At 35.8% G+C, this 17,234-nt stretch overlaps 1 protein-coding gene across 1 annotated transcript; it reads left to right on the plus strand.

Moving 5' to 3' along the window:
- Window positions 1-1,212: 1,212 nt before the first annotated feature.
- On the plus strand, window positions 1,213-17,205 carry LOC110371961 (serine-protein kinase ATM). Its single transcript, XM_064035194.1, has 35 exons — window positions 1,213-1,665; window positions 1,820-1,916; window positions 2,306-2,470; window positions 2,558-2,787; window positions 2,878-2,976; window positions 3,256-3,489; window positions 3,840-3,967; window positions 4,291-4,518; window positions 4,697-5,796; window positions 6,167-6,585; window positions 6,800-7,261; window positions 7,401-7,730; window positions 7,804-8,363; window positions 8,634-8,805; window positions 9,045-9,285; window positions 9,361-9,608; window positions 9,696-9,967; window positions 10,043-10,250; window positions 10,428-10,719; window positions 10,796-11,266; window positions 11,526-11,727; window positions 12,071-12,233; window positions 12,313-12,419; window positions 12,491-12,598; window positions 12,720-12,949; window positions 13,208-13,435; window positions 13,815-13,979; window positions 14,093-14,199; window positions 14,281-14,397; window positions 14,578-14,694; window positions 14,953-15,134; window positions 15,254-15,360; window positions 15,442-15,556; window positions 15,688-15,839; window positions 16,924-17,205. The coding sequence occupies exons 1-35, from the start codon at window positions 1,465-1,467 to the stop codon at window positions 17,109-17,111; spliced, it is 8,445 nt and encodes a 2,814-aa protein (XP_063891264.1). The 5' UTR covers window positions 1,213-1,464; the 3' UTR covers window positions 17,112-17,205.
- Window positions 17,206-17,234: the final 29 nt, after the last annotated feature.

Raw genomic sequence — 17,234 nt, forward strand, 5'->3', positions numbered from 1 at the left:
GTGTCTCCAGACCAAGAATATTGCTATGCTGCTGCTGCTGGCTGGTTCCTACATCACGATTCCAAGCTCGATATGGCTGGTTCCTACATCACTATTCCAAGCTCGATATGGCAATGACAGTTGTTTATTTTCCGTTTTTACGCTAGTCTATGGACAGGCCTTTATGACAAATCAACAGTATCCCATGCATAGATAGATGTAATATACTAAACAAGATTGCGCACGCTCAAAATATATCTTTACGAAAATGAACTCTATTCCAACGCAATAAGGTTGCATAATACACAGAGGCAGAGGCAGAGAGCCGAGAGGGATAGTTAGAACGGAGGCCGTTTGTCTCTTTCTAACACCTTGCCAGCATAAAAAAATGTTGTGATCAACAGTTTTGTCTTCCCAAAAAAACAATTGAATCAAATATATTTTTATCTTATTTTAACAATTGTAAGTCAACAAATTAATAAAAATTGCATTAATTTATTATACGAATAAATTATTTATATAAATTATTATTCTTAAAACATAAACAACATAATTTTTTTTTATTTTTTTTTCTAGCGGTAACCCTGAACATTCTTCGCGCGTAATCAGCATTTAAAATATTGTTTATATTTTTCGTATTAAATCAATTTAAACTATTTAAATGGTGAAAAAGTGTTGGGTTTATACTTGTAAAAGTGAATCCTATGTTGGTTGCAATATATCGTTCCACAGGTTAGCTAATAATAACATTTTTGTAAACCAAACAACTAGGGTGCCCATGAATTCTTGTAATGAGTGAAAATATGGGTGATGGATTTTAAAACTGTTGTACTATTGTTATAGCTTCCCAAAAAATGAAGAAAGGCGACATAAATGGCTCAGCAGTCTACATATGAAGTAGAAATACAAAAAAAGTCTTCACTTCGAATCTTCCTGCTTTTATACTGCTAATTCCCGCTAATTATTAAAAGCGTTTATAAGTATCTTAAGGTCACAAACTGCGTACGTTAAAATTTCAATACCAATCTGCGTTTAATAATCTTAGCAAATTCGGATTTGTCTCACATAGCTTAATCTCATAGTCACCCTATTAGAAAGGGACAGACGGCCTCCGTACTAACTGTTTCACTCGGCTCGTTTTTTGGGTTTATGTGCGCAGTCCTGTTTACAAATATGTCTATGGCATAAAGTCAAGTCTGACAGATCTAATTTCAGTTTATGTCAGATCTTTCTTAGTACTCTTTGGATGAAAGAACCGCGAACCAAAACCAAACCGCCTTGTTATGTTTCATTTAATTAATAAGACTTATCAAAAAAATAATGAATAATAAGATAGCCTGAGATAGAAACTATTAAAAAACATGATAATAAGGCCTCATTGAGTGTAGAGTGTACATGTAAGCGAAATTGTGTGTGCAAAATATGTACATAGGCTCACAAAACAATAATAAACTAAACAAGTTTATCAAGTAGGATTATTCTATCATGGAATTAGAAACATCAGTTCAAGATGCCGCTAGTGGCATTAAATCTGTACGACACACAGATCGCAAGAAAAGTGCTGAGAATTTAAAGGAATTTCTATCTAGAAATGCGGTACCTTCCCTGTTATCTGAAAACACTTTAAAAAAGAGAGGATACTCATGGAACAATTTATTTGACGATATTAATGAATATGTATTTATAGTAAGTACTAGATAATTGTTAAAGCAATATACAATATTAGTTTACAACCAGTATTTTATTCTTTTCAATTTATTCAGGAAGTAGTATGTCCAACGAGACTGTTATCAATTTTATTATGTGATAAATGTTAATGTAATGCATTTGAAATTTACAGGAACTGGAAAAATATGAGACTTCTAAAACCTATGAAAATATCACCAAGCCACTTTGTTCCAGTTTATTGTACCAATGTGTTACAGGCTCTAATAAAGGTACCTCAGTTAATTCAATAAGTATTCTCAAGAACAATCAGTAGATTTATATGGATTTTGGCCCAATTCTAGTAGAAATATAAGACAAAATTATGTTTCAAGTACTTTGTTGACTAATTACAATATTAAGTTTTATTTGTTACAAGTAATATCTAATTAATGAAAAAAATATAAAATTTATATAACATCAGATGTAAGGGATTTATCATTCCAGCCTGTTTACTATTTGAAAACCGGTAAACTCTATCATCATTCAAATATTTTTCTAAATATTTGTATCTGCCTTAATGTAAATTAATAAGTTTTATTTACATAAATCACTTACATACAATAAGTTTGCCGATGTAAAACTGTTGTAGCTATTTAAGCTGTACCTGTTTTATTTTAAGGTAAAGCATATATAAAATGTGAAAAAATAACTTCAGCATGCATAGAAATACTGAGAGAACATCGTTCTGTGGTGGCTATTGGTGATACTTATTTGAATCTGCTGTTGAAACATGTTTTGCCATATGAACACTATGTATGCAACATAAAACCTAGCACTTGGTCAGGTATGTTATGAACAAGGTCAATATAATGTTATGTAATTATTGAAAACTTGTTAAATAATGTTAACTATGGATATTAAAATGTTCTAGACTTACTGGATGTGTGTGTTGAAGCATGTTCTTCAAGTGATTACAAGTTGGATACCTTCACTAAACTGCGGCTATTACTACTTGTAATGAAAGGTGTAAAAGATAACTCTCAGCTTACAAGACCATTAATGAAAACAATATCTTCTTTAGAAGGAATTTTTTCAAACATTTTAAATGATAAGAAAGTACAAGAAGTAATTATAGATATTTTAATATTGCTTCTTGAGACGGTATGTACCATTAGAAACATTAAAATTTATTTTTAAATACATTTGCATGTATAATATAATAATCAAAATTATATTTTTTATTCTTTTTAGCTATCTTCTGAGTACAGATTAACAATGTGCCATTTTATTGAAAGTCTTATGCCATTATTACTTAAAAGCTATGACCAAAATAAGGATCAAAAGAAAAAGGTAAATAAATAAACTAGATATTACTTCTTGCACCTGGGAAAAAAGCCTATGGATAAATATGATTTCACACTGTATTTTTTTTATTATGGCTTAAATCAAATAATAATGCGCAAGGTCATTTGTAAGTATTCAAATTCCTCATAATTAATACCAAACTAAAAAGGATTAGTACCAGACCACAAGTTCCTCACTATAAGTAACTGCAAGCTTCATTCGATTGATGAGCAAAGCACCTAATTGACAACTCACTGGTAATTTGTAATATTTTTATTTTCTCAGAATTCGTTTTTCAACTTATTAAATCTTACTGTGGTGCTTCATCACCCAATGGGCAGAACCAAAAAAGAAGAAGGCAGCTTGGCAAACAATTGGGAGCTATGGAACAAATACTTGAACAGTATGACAGAAATAATATGCACTGAAGTTATCCACTCGCAAAAGAATCGTAAGCCAAATGACAGACTTGGGCCATGTCCACATTTCTACAATTTAGCTGCTTCGGTACATTATCAGGTGAGGAACAGCTTTTTTTCTCACTAACTTGGTTATGTTGATCAAATACGCTCTAGGTGTAGATATCATAATAGTTTCTTTCTCTCCTATGGGCTATGCACTCCTCATCTCTCCTATGTCCATGGTTTATTGTTGTATAGTTATCGGCACGGATATTGAGCTCTCGGCGGAAGAGTGGGGATTGCTTTGCGCACTGTACACTTAAGGCAATAAACCAATAAATCACTTCTCAGGTGAAGGTCAGGGCTCAATATCCCTGCCGCTGATTATACAAAATGATTAACATTATTACATTACCATCTTGTAGACTTTACATCTTATTTTCCCCCTAACAACCCATTCATTAATAGGTATTCCAAACATGTGAAGAAAGTACAAGTAGCACAGAGAGCTTAGCAAAGCGACTGAAATTAAGCTTAAACAAGAACAAAACATTTGGTGACCTTGTCAATGAATTACAACTAAATCCTGTACCATGGTAAGTAACATTCATACATGACTGTTTAACTTTTAAATAGCTCTACTGCTTCAGATTGGAATCTTCTCATAGATACACAAATAATAATTTGGGCAGGTACCTTATTATATAACTCTCTTTATGGCTTTTTTTGCTTCATGTAATAATACTAGCTTCCGCCAAGGGTGACTACTAAACGCATCTGGTTTAAAAAGCAGCTATAGCCTTCGATAAATGCGCTATTTAACACATTCAAATAATGTTTCAATTGAACCAGTGGTTTCTCTAGCGCGTTCATATAAGTTAACTCTTAAGTTTTATAATATAAAACAATACTGTTTAAGGTTGGAAATTATACACATGTATGTGAAAATGTATGCTGCCAGTGTATCTCCCGAAGATAACTTATCGTTGCTGAATTGTCTTCAAACACTGCTATCAAATAACGCAAACAACATAGAATGGGAAGCTTTCGAACAGTTAATTTGCTTGATACTGAAAAACTACGGAGTTTCAAGCACAAATATTGACTTCAAAAACACATCAGTTTCATTATGGAATTCATGTGTTCGGTAAGAGTTTTGGTAATTTATGAACTTTATCATGTTTGTTCTACACCGTAAAGCTATCTCACCAATGAATTTTCCGCTTGGTCTTATTACCGCCCCGCCGCCCGGGAAAATTGAGGAGAAAATCCACTAGTATGATCCCGAGCGAATTGTTCCACTTAGAAAGATCTTTTGGTTTCAGAAATTGCACATCTTTAAATGCGTCACATAAAGCATTACACACAATCATGCAGAGCTTATTAAATACAGATATACTGGAGCATGCGCAGGCGCAGCAGCTCATAATACTGTATCTGCAAAATGATATGCCTGTTACAAACAGTAGCGTTAAAACCTTGAATAACGTCTTCTACAAGTTCTACAGCAAATGTAGCCTAGACGACTTTAGGATAAAATGCTTTCTATGGCTCACATCCAGCGAATCATTCATAAACGGCGCTGAAGTTCCAGAATTAATATTCAGAATAGTTGCCGATGAAAACATACATTTTAATTGCAACTGTCCCGTTCAGTCGGAGTTCGATATGTTGCAGGAAATTGTATATGACTCACCGGAAAAGTGCATTTTGTTCAGTGAGTTTGAAATACAAAATAAAATAAAGCTCCCAGAGCCAGTCGCAATGTATGAACACGTTGGCTCTATATCCGATGTTGAAAATCAAGTGCATGAGTACATAACAACAAAATTGGTTAGTACTAATTCAAAACAATTGAAGAATGATGCAGATCTACTAGCATGTACAAACCTGATTTCAATTGTTTTATCGTACCTGGATAAAGTTTTAAAATATAAATTGAAATCTCAAGAAGAAGTTGAAAACATGAGGATCTATAATTTATTAGTAGTGACATTGACACACATGTATGGGACACTAAACCGTGTGTTAGAAAGCAATTCTCAAATCCCAAAAAAGATTAAAGTCGTACAAGAAGTCAAACAACTTCTAGCTACTGAATTTCATCCCTTATTGGGGTCCATGTTACGGGCTAATATGAATGAAGATGTGTTCCACGCTATTAATAATATATTAAATATTGAAGACCAACCAAATGATTACGATATCATCATTGATGATGACGGTGACGACAACAACATTGACACTTTAAAGCACAATTGTTTATTGCTACTGGCTGCGTACTGCCGAAAGCAAGCAGAGTATCGGGACGAAGTATTGAAATTGATACTAGACGAAAATATGTACACTTTTACAAATGATACTCAGTGCGTTTTACAGTGTATAGAGCTGCTGATAGATTCAAACGTGGAAAATCCTCCTCTAGGTAATAATTATTTTATTATACCTTCAGTTACTTGATAAGGATACTTAACTAACAACTATATAGTTACAACAGATGGCTAATTACTAGCCTTTAGCCACATGATTTGTGCAAGTAATTTTGAACAGTCTGTTAAACACACAGTTGTGGTAAGCAAACCTGCTTCATAAATGTAACCGCTCTAAGGCCGCCTTTACACTGGTGAAGCCCACAAAAAGTTAAGATATTGACATCCAAATAATACAATTGGCATCGCTTGCAACCAATAATGATGCTGTTTGCCGTTTTAAGTATAAAAAGATTCTATAAAATCAATCACAAGAAACCTTATTCCGCAAAATCTCTCTAGTGTACCTACTTGTGTTTTTTCCAGGTTTAATTTTCCCATTAATGCAGTGCATGTGCCGAAAGCTGTATAGTAATTCTAAAGTATCTTATGAGTTGCTTAAAATCTTACGTAAAATCATGGATCCTCTTTGCGAAAATGATTCTGATATGAAGCAAAATTGTTTGATCATGATTAAAAGCTATTTGATGCTGTGTAAAGACATGCATTACCCGCCGAAGGTAGCCGGTATGATATACGAATGTGCTGCTAAGATAATTTTAATTAATCGTAAGCAAAATTCTAATATTGAAGAAGCCTTTGAAAGTGCATTTATGAAGAAAATAAAAGGCTCAGTTCACAGCATTCGTATACATTGTAGCTATTTGATGAAATTGGTTAACAACTTCTCTGAAGATGACATAAGTATATTTTTGACTAATTTGTTGAAAATATTTTTTACCAGTGTAAGTATTGTTTAATTCAAGGTTTCCTTTTAATGTATATCATTCTCGCCAAAGTTAATGACGGCTCGCTATTAATTTCTGAGTACAGTAGTACATGCATGTTGACCGTACTTCTCGTCCACCCTCAACTTCAGTTCGTGCGCGTTTTATTCATTACCTATACCTTTTTATTAGACAAAAATAGGCAGTTAACAATCTTCTATTTCTTATTTAGGTGGCAGCTACAGAAGCAGAGACAATAATAAAAGATGAATCCGCCAACCGGACTTCGACAGTCCTGCACGCTTTCGTTGCGCTGGCCCAATCTAACAAACCCGTTGTATTGAGCGTCATACTTCAAGTTATCCAATTGCAGAAAATGAAATCGCTAGACAACGGCATTGTCAAAAAAGCTCTGAAAGAGATAGTCAATTCGGTTGGAATAAAAGATATACAAACGTACTTGAATAACCATATTGTACCAATAGTGTATTTTTGGTTCTCACAAAATAATCCTCTAGAGGATTTCCCGATACATTTACTTGGTTTTAATACTATGGATAGTTTTAAAGAGAAACATATGAAGTGGCTCATTGCTGGCGAAATATTATGGAAACAAGAGGGAGATGTAAGCAAGAGTGATCTCTTGAAGCAAATAGCGAAGAAACAGAAGAAAACCGTTAAAAAAATGCTTGAGGTTTGTGCTTTTAACACTTTCTACACTAGAATAGACCTGCGATTCTATCACACTATTATACTCCCTTCCACTGTAATTCAGGAAACCATTTTTTTTAATTATTAAAAATTACCAAAATAATTTTACTTTAATATTTCAGGCCTGTTTCTCCAACATCATGGCTCTATGCTTGCCTTACATCGTCAGCGCCAAGTACAAGATCGAGTACCACGACCGTCACAAACAAGACGAGTTCAACAAATCCATGAGCAATGCTACCACGATGTTTCAAATAACCAGTGACATGTTAGAGAATGAAAGATGGAGTTGCCTCTTTGTGGAGAATGTGGGTGAACTTCTGTTACTGGCTGCTACTCATATGAGTGACAGCGAAGATGCCGAAAAGCTGTTCCATATTCAATTGCCGAAAAGAAATCAACAGTACTATTATCCGAAGAAGATTTTATGCGCTATTCTGGAATACTTTGAAGTATGTAGAATTATCTAGAATTACCATTTTTTATCAATTATTGTAGTGACTAACAGAGCCTTAAAATTTTCAGCATCTCACAGATGGAAATGTTCTTCAATATCTATGTCAAAATCAAACAGTGACAGTATTTCAGATTTTATTCCAACTATGGAAAGCTGTAACGCAGGAGAATATATTTGAGCTGAAGATACTAGCTCTTCACGCATACGTTACTTTCATAAAATATATACCTTTAGGGTACCCTTCTGACGCTTTCATGTGTAACTTTGTATGTAACGGTTTCACTCAAGTTATCAAGAGCTGTGATAGCAAAAATCTAATGAAAGCTTACATTAATGGCTTAAAACTCGTCCTAGAACATTTGTTGCCAATAACGGCAACGCTTATGCGAAAATCATTATTGGAATTACTGCCTATCCTCATTATAAAGAAAGAATCGGGCTATGAAGAAGAGTGTTCGGTGTTCTTAGAACATTTAGTTGAGAATATGAAAGATTTCTTAAAGGAAAGCGAGGATGTTGTTGATTTCCTTGGTTCCATGACGCAAAGCGGTGATGGCATGCATTGTGCCAATTTGACGGTGTTTAAAGAGAAATTAAAGTCTCATAGAATAAGCTTACATCGCCCCAGGTAAGTGAAACCCCGCCTTTATCCTTGTAAGTTGCTTCCGTAAAAATTACGTAAATAAATTCCTTGCTTCCGTAAAAATTACTTAACTTCCGTAAGTTGTAAAAAGTTCTAAGAAATTACTTTAAGCGAATGAGATAGGTATATATTTGTAAATTTATCTTAAGTTAATTACGTAAGTAAGTCTTACAAGTGTAAGGGCGGTCTAAAAATGAATATGTGGAATTAATAGTGTTAAACGATTTTAAACAATCACTTTTATGTATTTTTAAGCTACGACACGTTACTGCATTTCCACCAATTTTTAAATTGCAATAAAGGACATATACGCGATTTGTATTGTGATTTGGATTCCAAAACTCTGTCTGAAGATTGTGAGACGAGTATCATACATCAGATCGTGCAGTCGCTTTGTAACATTCTGAAATCAAATTACGATGATAAGGTAACTGCATACTTCTGTTATTATATACCTACCATTTTTATATCAATTTATAAATATTTCTTCTTAGCTTTTATCCCGTCTTGTGACGGGGTCCGCTTTCCGTATCTTCTTCTTCCACTTCGCTCTATCTGGGACATCTTCCTCTTCGAGTTCGCAGATTTTCATGTCTTTCTTTACGACATTCAACCACCGCAGTTTACCAAGTTATAAATATATAATGTATTTTATTTTATTTTCAGACTATCGTCGAAGCTTGCAACTGTTTGTCAGAGATCACATCTTACGATCTAAAAACACTAGTAACAGTGCCGCCAGCCGACACACAACTAGTAAGAACTGTTAACCCAACGCGTTACTTCATGCAAGTCGTTGGAAAGGCTCTGCTAGAAGTGTTCTTTGCCGATGATGCTAATATCACGGACGAAATTGCGGAAACTATGAATGATCTACTGAAATTCCTTGGTGTTGATGATATACCTGGTTAGTAGAAAAAGCTTAAAAATAATACATCGATCCTCAATTTATATTATCGGATTGTAATACTGTACATTTCAGATTTGGAGAGAGTGGACAAAGATATACTAAAACCATTTTCCAGTACAAATCTAAGGACGATTGATACTACCACTGATAGCATGAAGTTCGAAGAGTATTGCCAAATGTGCCCTGATGGAGTGTTCTTAAATGTTCTGCTGACTAAAGGCGATACTGGATGGTTGAAGGACGTCACATGTACTCTTCTGAGTTTTACTCATTCTTCTACTGAATACTTGACTAATTTGGCAAAAGTTTGCGCTTTGAAGGTGAGTTTGGGAAACCTGTTTTATTGTAACCAGGTTACACAAGACCCAGCGAGGCGGGTTTACTAATAATTGTGCCTGCATTTCCAGCCTCGAGTCTGCTGTAAAATACTACCCGCCCTTGTTGGCTTAATACTACAAAGTTTCACCGAAAGACACGTCAGAGCTCTCGGAGAACACATAAGAAGGTTCTTCTCCAATGTTTGGGACCAAACTTTCGACGACAAACTGGAGAATAGTTCCGACAATTCCTTCCAATCTAGAACTGATGGGGTTGTGACGCAAGGGTACAAGACTGTCGTCCAGTATATGCTGGATATTGTAGATTTTGTTCGCATACAGAGGAACTATTATGGAATGAAGTAAGTACCTATTTTTACTCTTCGAGAGTTTTTATTTATTTCAGAATTTATATTTCAAAAGAATCTGTATTTCAGGAAAGGAGGAGCTTCAAAGACGTTGAATTATCTAGAACTGAATTATAATAAAATAGCATGGGCGGCGGCTCTGGTTGGTCAGAACTGGTCAGCTGTCTACTACGGCGAGCTGTGGGCTCTGTTCCAGAATGGTGGAGTGACGCCGAATTCACCCGAGGCTACCTCTAGTTTGGCCGGTGGAGAAAACTTACAAAGAATTTTTAGGACTGTAAGTCTTATTAAACTTTTTTTTAACCCACTTCCCAAAAAAGCCGACCCAACATGGTTGGGAAAAGGCTCGGGAAATGATGACCCCACAAAAGCGGTTATCAATCTGTAAGTCTTGTAATATTGACGTGCAGAACTTATAAATTTCAGCCTCTAATTATCTTATTGCCTTCACCAGTGCTACGTGTCAATCGGTGAAATCGACGCTATCGAAGGTTGTGGCACGGAGCACCTAACAATGGAGAATGAGAAGCGAAAGCACCTGATCAACTCGGGGCAGTTCACGGACGCACTGCTATTACACGACATAGCATTGTCTTGCGGCGCCGCGCCGGCCGCCGACCTGCACGCGGGCGTGGTGCGCTCGCTACACAAGTCCGGCATGCACCATCTAGCACTGAGCTATATCAAGTCCATGCCTGAGACTGATCACCTCTATGATGTTAAATACGAGTGCTTGGCGTTCTTAGGTCAGTTAGTGTTGCCATCATAAATTATTTGTTCCCAAATTGTAGGAAAGTAAAATTATTAATTCAAAAATTCCAGGTGATTGGAGTAATTTCGTAGACACACGAGAACTAGAAGAAAAACAAAAACAAACAAACTGTAACCAAAATTCAGTAGTCAAGGCATTCCAGTACGCGTGCCTAAAAAGTTGTTTGAACATTCAAAATACTCCTGAGTTTGAGAGTAAACTTCTGGAGCCTGTGAATAAGGCTAAGTTAGCTGCGTCTAGACTGTGTCTGAATTTGAATATGGAGAACTGTCAGAATATATATAAAGTGTTGGAGAAGCTTCATATATTTAATGATATAGAGGAGTATATCTTAGTGAGAACGAATCGCTTGCGAGTGTGGGAGTTGCTTCAGAAATGGGATGTCGACAAGTTGCCGCAGTACAATGATTTCAAGCACATCGAGGCGTTGTCTTCGCAGCGAGTGCTCATACTAGAACATGCTGCCAAACAACATGGCAACATGTTGAATGAAATTGTATCTTTGCAAATTAAATATGCCAGTAAGTTCCTATTCTATATTTCCCTTACAGTTTTTTCTAGGCTAACATTTTATTAGTTTACTAGCTGATCCCGCGAACTTCGTATCGTTCAAACCTTCCCTGGACCTCTACAAACATTTAAAACCAAAACCAGCTCAATCGGCCCAGCCGTGCTCGAGTTTTAATCAGACTAACGAACAACAATTCATTTTTATTTATATAGATATAGATAATAATCAAGAATAAAGTCCAACTTTCAATAAATAATATTTATTTGCAGAATTAGCGCTAAATAATCGCCGCGTTCACATGGCACAGCGGTTGTTAGCCGTCGCGAAGAAATCGCAGCAGTCTAAAGACATTACTCTCGTGGAGAGCGAGATCGCCTGGGCTAAGGGACACAAGGAAATAGCTTTATCCCTCCTCCGTAACATTGTCACCGATCAGACGCTCAATACTAAACTTGCGGCTATTTCTTTACGGTAAATATTTAATCTATAGCTTTAAAAATGCATCTGTACGGTCTACTGTACACTTTTCAAGGGGAAACATTCTAACTCTTAGTTAGTTAGTTACAGCCTATTTATCGTCCCACTGCTGGGCACAGGCCTCCTCTCACACGGAGAAGAATATCTAACTCTTATTTACGTGTTATTTCTGGGATACCAAACTGCGAATCTAGACTTGGAATGAAAGCTTTAAGTATATAGTTTGATTGATCTGTGTATTTTTCAATAATTATTTTCCTCTATTTTTATTCTATGGAGTAAGTAATTACATAATTTGAGTCATTATGTTTATTCATATGTATGAAATTTTTTCCAGGCGGTATGCTCTCTGGATGGCAGACTCGAAACGAGACAATCCACGTGAAATTATACAAAAATATTTAAAAAAGAGTCTTGATACATTGAGAGGTGACAATATTGATATTAGGCTTAAAATCTACTACGATATTGCAAAATTTGCTGATGCAGAGTACAAGCAGGTATAAAGTGTTGCCAGAAACCTCCAGTATTTTATACTTTTTCTTTTATATAATGCTTAAATATGACAATACTTTACAGGTATTGACTTACATGAAATCGTCAATATACGAAAACAGAGTGAAATGCTTAGAAAACATGAAAGGCACTGCATTATCGTTGAACAACAAATCCAAAACACTGACAATGTAAGTTTGCAAACATAGAATTAACATTACTAGATAACATGGTGTTAACATAACTATTTAATCCATTTCAGAGAAGAGAGAAGGGCTCTATCGACAAACAGGAAATTCAAAGAGCTGGATGAAGCTGAAATAGCGAACACACAAGTAGAAAAAGAAAATTTCTTACAATTAGCTATGAGGTAAGATCTGTTATGGTTCGATATCATTAAAATTCGACCTGATCACAGAATACAGGCCACTTAAATAAAACATTTAAAAAAAGAATTATTGTCGATATTTATTTAGCTAATTTGTTTTCAGATATTACTTACTGTCATTGAAGCAGTGTGATGAGAACAACTTATCAGTGTTCAGGGTGATATCACTGTGGCTTGCCAACCAAGACTTTGAGTTTCAAGATGGCGGCGAGTCGTTCGATGATCTTCTGAACATGATACCGTCTTGGAAGTTCGTGACGGTCTTGCCGCAGCTGGCACCACGGTTAACTGATGAAGATACCCCCTTCATCAATTGTTTGAAGAAAATAATAAGTAATTATTGTTAATCTTATACATACGGATTTTATCTGTTTATATCATATTTCTATTGGAGCTTGTTGTCTCCCTCAGTTTCTTTCATCCCCGCGCTAAAAGAACTACTTTACACATCATTTGCTCTTATTTAGAGTTTACAACAAAAAAGGCATCAACTGCCAATAGCCTCAGCCTCGGTGAATTCTCAGTTTAATTCTTTACTGAAGTTCGCGATAAAAACATGTACTTTAATATTATCCTTTTACTTTCGTACAGAAAGATGCGTAATCGACCATCCCCACCACACGTTGCCCATCCTCTTCGGCCTCAAGAACTCTGACAAGGACATCGTGATCAGCAACGCGAGCGGCCGCATCAGTAGCGGCGCCCGCGCACGCGACTCGCAGCCGCGCGTCACCGCCGCGAGGACACTCGTCACTGAACTGAGGACACATAGCGATGAACTTACCGCCATTATTACGCAGATGGAGAAGATGTGTGATGGTAGGCATTTGTTTTTGGAATTAGGAAATCGAATGATGTTCGAAGTTTAAACGGTTGATGTATCTCCCGATCCATCTTTTATGTGGATGACCCGCTGTGGGTGCCAAGTGTCAGGCTTCTGAAACTAATCTTGGTCTTGCAGGAGCTTTTTGTGTATGGACATTTGATTAATGACTTAAAGTATATACTTCAGGATTGTTAATAAATACATCGAGTGTAATGTAGTTTAGTAGTAAATTAAATATGTATTAAGTTGCTTGTAAACAATGGTATGATTTATATTTTTGCAAAGTCTTTCATTATTAAGCATCGATTGTTCAACTTATCACTCTCAAGTTTTACATTTTTACTTACATTTTAATCATAATATATTTATCAGCCATCATAAGTTTCGCGAACTACAAGCCTTCAGAAAGTAGACAACTGAAGAAAGTCAAGATACCCGACGCAGAGAATATACATAAGCTTCGCAATCTGAGAGCGATCCCAGTGCCCACAGTCACGTTGCCGATCAGGAAAGACTGCAAATATAATTACATACATAGTAAGAACAAAATACCTTTAATATTTTTACATAATTTTTTTTTCATTATCAATCATACGTAAATATGAGTGTTCGTAGTCATAAACATAATTCTATTACAATTTGTTTTTCAGCATTACAGTCTTTTGACTCTCACTATGAACTTGTGGGCGGAGTCAACTGTCCAAAGAAGATAAATTGTTTAAATTCGTCTGGTAAAAACAACGTGCTTTTAATAAAGGTAATATATTTAGTAATAAATCAATTTCTTAACCACATAGATCTTCACAAATGATACAATTCTGATTATGATTCTTCTCAGGGTGGAGATGACTTAAAACAGGATGCCGTGATGCAGCAAGTCTTTAGTATCGTCAACACTTTGCTGGAGAACAATCCAGTGACTAATAAAAACAAACTGCTTATCCGAACGTACAAGGTAGGTACAGTTCTCTTAAAACTCGATGTCATTCCGAAAGTGTAGCACCTTTGTATACCATGTTTTATGCGAACTAATAAATCTGATACTAAATTCTGGGCACAAGTACGTTTTTCTAATTCCACATAATTTCGCATGTACATATAGTCTCCCTATTCACTTCCTCACTATATCTGGCAGGTGGTGCCAATGTCACGCCTATCAGGAGTACTGGAATGGTGCGAGGGCACTATCCCAATGGGCTTATATCTCGTCGGCAAGGACAATAGCGGCGCCCATGCACGATACCGACCTCAGGTATTTTATCATACATCTTTGTACTAATATAATAAATAATGTGTTTGTTTGCTCCCAAAAAATTGGACTAATTTAGCTAGACTATCCCCAAGTAACACTTGCTATACTTTGTCCGGATAGGGGCGAAGTTATACAGCTACAAGCGAAACATACAGTAATTTCCCTGTCTTAAATTAATTACATTTAATAATACCTCGTTTCATAGTATATAGTATAGTTTATACTATTTCTCACATATTTCGTAATATTCAATTTCAGGACATTTCTTGTGACGCGGCGCGAAGGAAAGTGATAGACAGTTGCAGAGACAGCCACGAGGCAAAATTGAATGTCTTGAATAGAATCATGAATGAATTCAAGCCAGTGTTCCAGTATTTCTTCACGGAACATTACCTGGACCCAGTTACGTGGTATCAGAGTAGACTGGCGTACACGAAGAGGTAGGAAGTAGAGAAATAATTAAAATGTGCTTTAAATACTATTTAACGAAAAAAATAATTAAAACATATAGCTTAACTGCTCCTATTAATTTGTTAAAATATTTATTTTTGGCTCCCAGTGTTGCTACCTCATCCATGGTCGGCTACATACTGGGACTTGGCGATAGACACGTTTACAACATTCTGATAGACAAAAGAACAGCTGAAGTCATCCACATAGATTTAGGTAATGTTACCTTTATTTACCATTGAAAGTTGACTTTATTTTTTACTGAATTAATTATGTAATTACTGATGTAACTTACAGGTATCGCATTCGACCAAGGCAAAACGTTGCCGACCCCAGAAACAGTGCCATTCCGTTTGACACGGGACATCATAGCTGGCTTTGGTTCAAGTGGCACTGAAGGAATATTTAGAGGGTACTTAATATTTTACACCATTCTCATGTTCTTAGACTTCCATTAAACTTAATTCTTCTTTTAACCGACAATGAAATAGTTTTGTTGATGAAATCCGTATCCGTATAAAATATCAATTTCATACATCGCAGGTGCTGTGAAAAAACAATGCAACTTCTACGTGACAATCAAGAAACGTTACTGACAATATTAGAAGTTTTACTCTGTGATCCTTTGTATTCGTGGTCGGTGAAGACCGCGCAACAAAACGCTTCTACCTCAAACAGGAACACCAGTGCTGTTGGTAAGACATTATCGGCCAAAAAGTGTGGGTATTTCATAATAGCAATTACAGAATTTAAAGGCATGTATTCTTGCATTTATGCATATATTGAGCTTAGTAGATTCGAGTTTTAAGCTGTTGCTCGTTGACAGTTCATGTCAAATAACTTTAGTTCGAAATGTGCAACAAAACACTACTGCGCATCGCATGCGCCAGGCATCGAATGGCTGACTTCATGGTGGCATAGTCATTCGAACCTGAAAAGTACGATGTACTACATGTGGTACATATAGTGCAGTCATTGAAGCGAAAAATACGGTCTAACCTCCGAATTTTTTTACTGTGAACCGATTTGCATGAAATTTTGGAATTAGGTTCATCTTACCCTTAACTTCAAAAGTGAATATGATTTGAACTCCGCCACCCCCCCCTGGGGGTGGTTGACACCCCTTCTTTGGGGTGAATATTTTTTTGCAAAATAACCTCGGATATCGATAGAAGACCTAATTTTAAGCTAAAGTTGTCTTTAAAGTTTAAAAAAAAATCCAATACTTTTCAAGTTATTGGCAATTGAAAATTCGCAATTTTTTCACGTTTTTCATCGGTTTTTTGCAAATATCTCCAAAAATATAGGTTTTATCGAAAATTTATAAAGAACAAAATTGTAGCAGGTAAAACAACGAACAATTTGTTTTTTTTATAAAAGGTCCTAAGTGCAATATTAAGCTAGATATTAAAGATCAAAGCCGTTTTTTATTTTGTCTGAAATTCCAATTTCAATTTATTGGCAATTGCCAATAACTTGAAAAGTATTGGATTTTTTTTTAAACTTTAAAGACAACTTTAGCTTAAAATTAGGTCTTCTATCGATATCCGAGGTTATTTTGCAAAAAAATATTCACCCCAAAGAAGGGGTGTCAACCACCCCCAGGGGGGGTGGCGGAGTTCAAATCATATTCACTTTTGAAGTTAAGGGTAAGATGAACCTAATTCCAAAATTTCATGCAAATCGGTTCACAGTAAAAAAAATCGTAGCAATAATGCTTCAATGACTGCACTAATATGGTCTCTTCGACCGTAAATATACGGCTCTTGTTTTGTGCAGGTGATGCTGGAACGCCAAGCGGTCTGGCAGAGCGAGCGCTCCTAGTAGTAACCAGTAAGCTCAGTGGCACGGAGGACGGCGTGGCGGGCGGCGTCGCCGTGCCCGGACAGGTCGCTCGACTCCTGCGCATCGCCACCGACCCCTTTAATCTCTGTCGACTCTTCCACGGCTGGCAAGCCTATTTGTAATCCATGTGCCTTTTTATTTTATGATTATTGATAAGTATAAGTGTATTATTAATGGATCTGTTTTATTTTTTTTAATGAACCAAATAAATGATTATTTTTATTACTTATATCTGGTTTTATTAC

Source organism: Helicoverpa armigera, chromosome 6 (genome assembly GCF_030705265.1).
Source record: "Helicoverpa armigera isolate CAAS_96S chromosome 6, ASM3070526v1, whole genome shotgun sequence".
Taxonomy (NCBI): Eukaryota; Metazoa; Arthropoda; class Insecta; order Lepidoptera; family Noctuidae; genus Helicoverpa; species Helicoverpa armigera.

Bases quoted from the DNA above. Each gene is read 5' to 3' on its own strand.
- LOC110371961 (XM_064035194.1), top strand. From the start codon at position 1,465: ATGGAATTAGAAACATCAGTTCAAGATGCCGCTAGTGGCATTAAATCT. The intron at 1,666-1,819 runs GTAAGTACTAGA...TGAAATTTACAG, and splicing joins TTAATGAATATGTATTTATA to GAACTGGAAAAATATGAGAC. The intron at 12,599-12,719 runs GTAAGATCTGTT...ATTTGTTTTCAG, and splicing joins TTCTTACAATTAGCTATGAG to ATATTACTTACTGTCATTGA.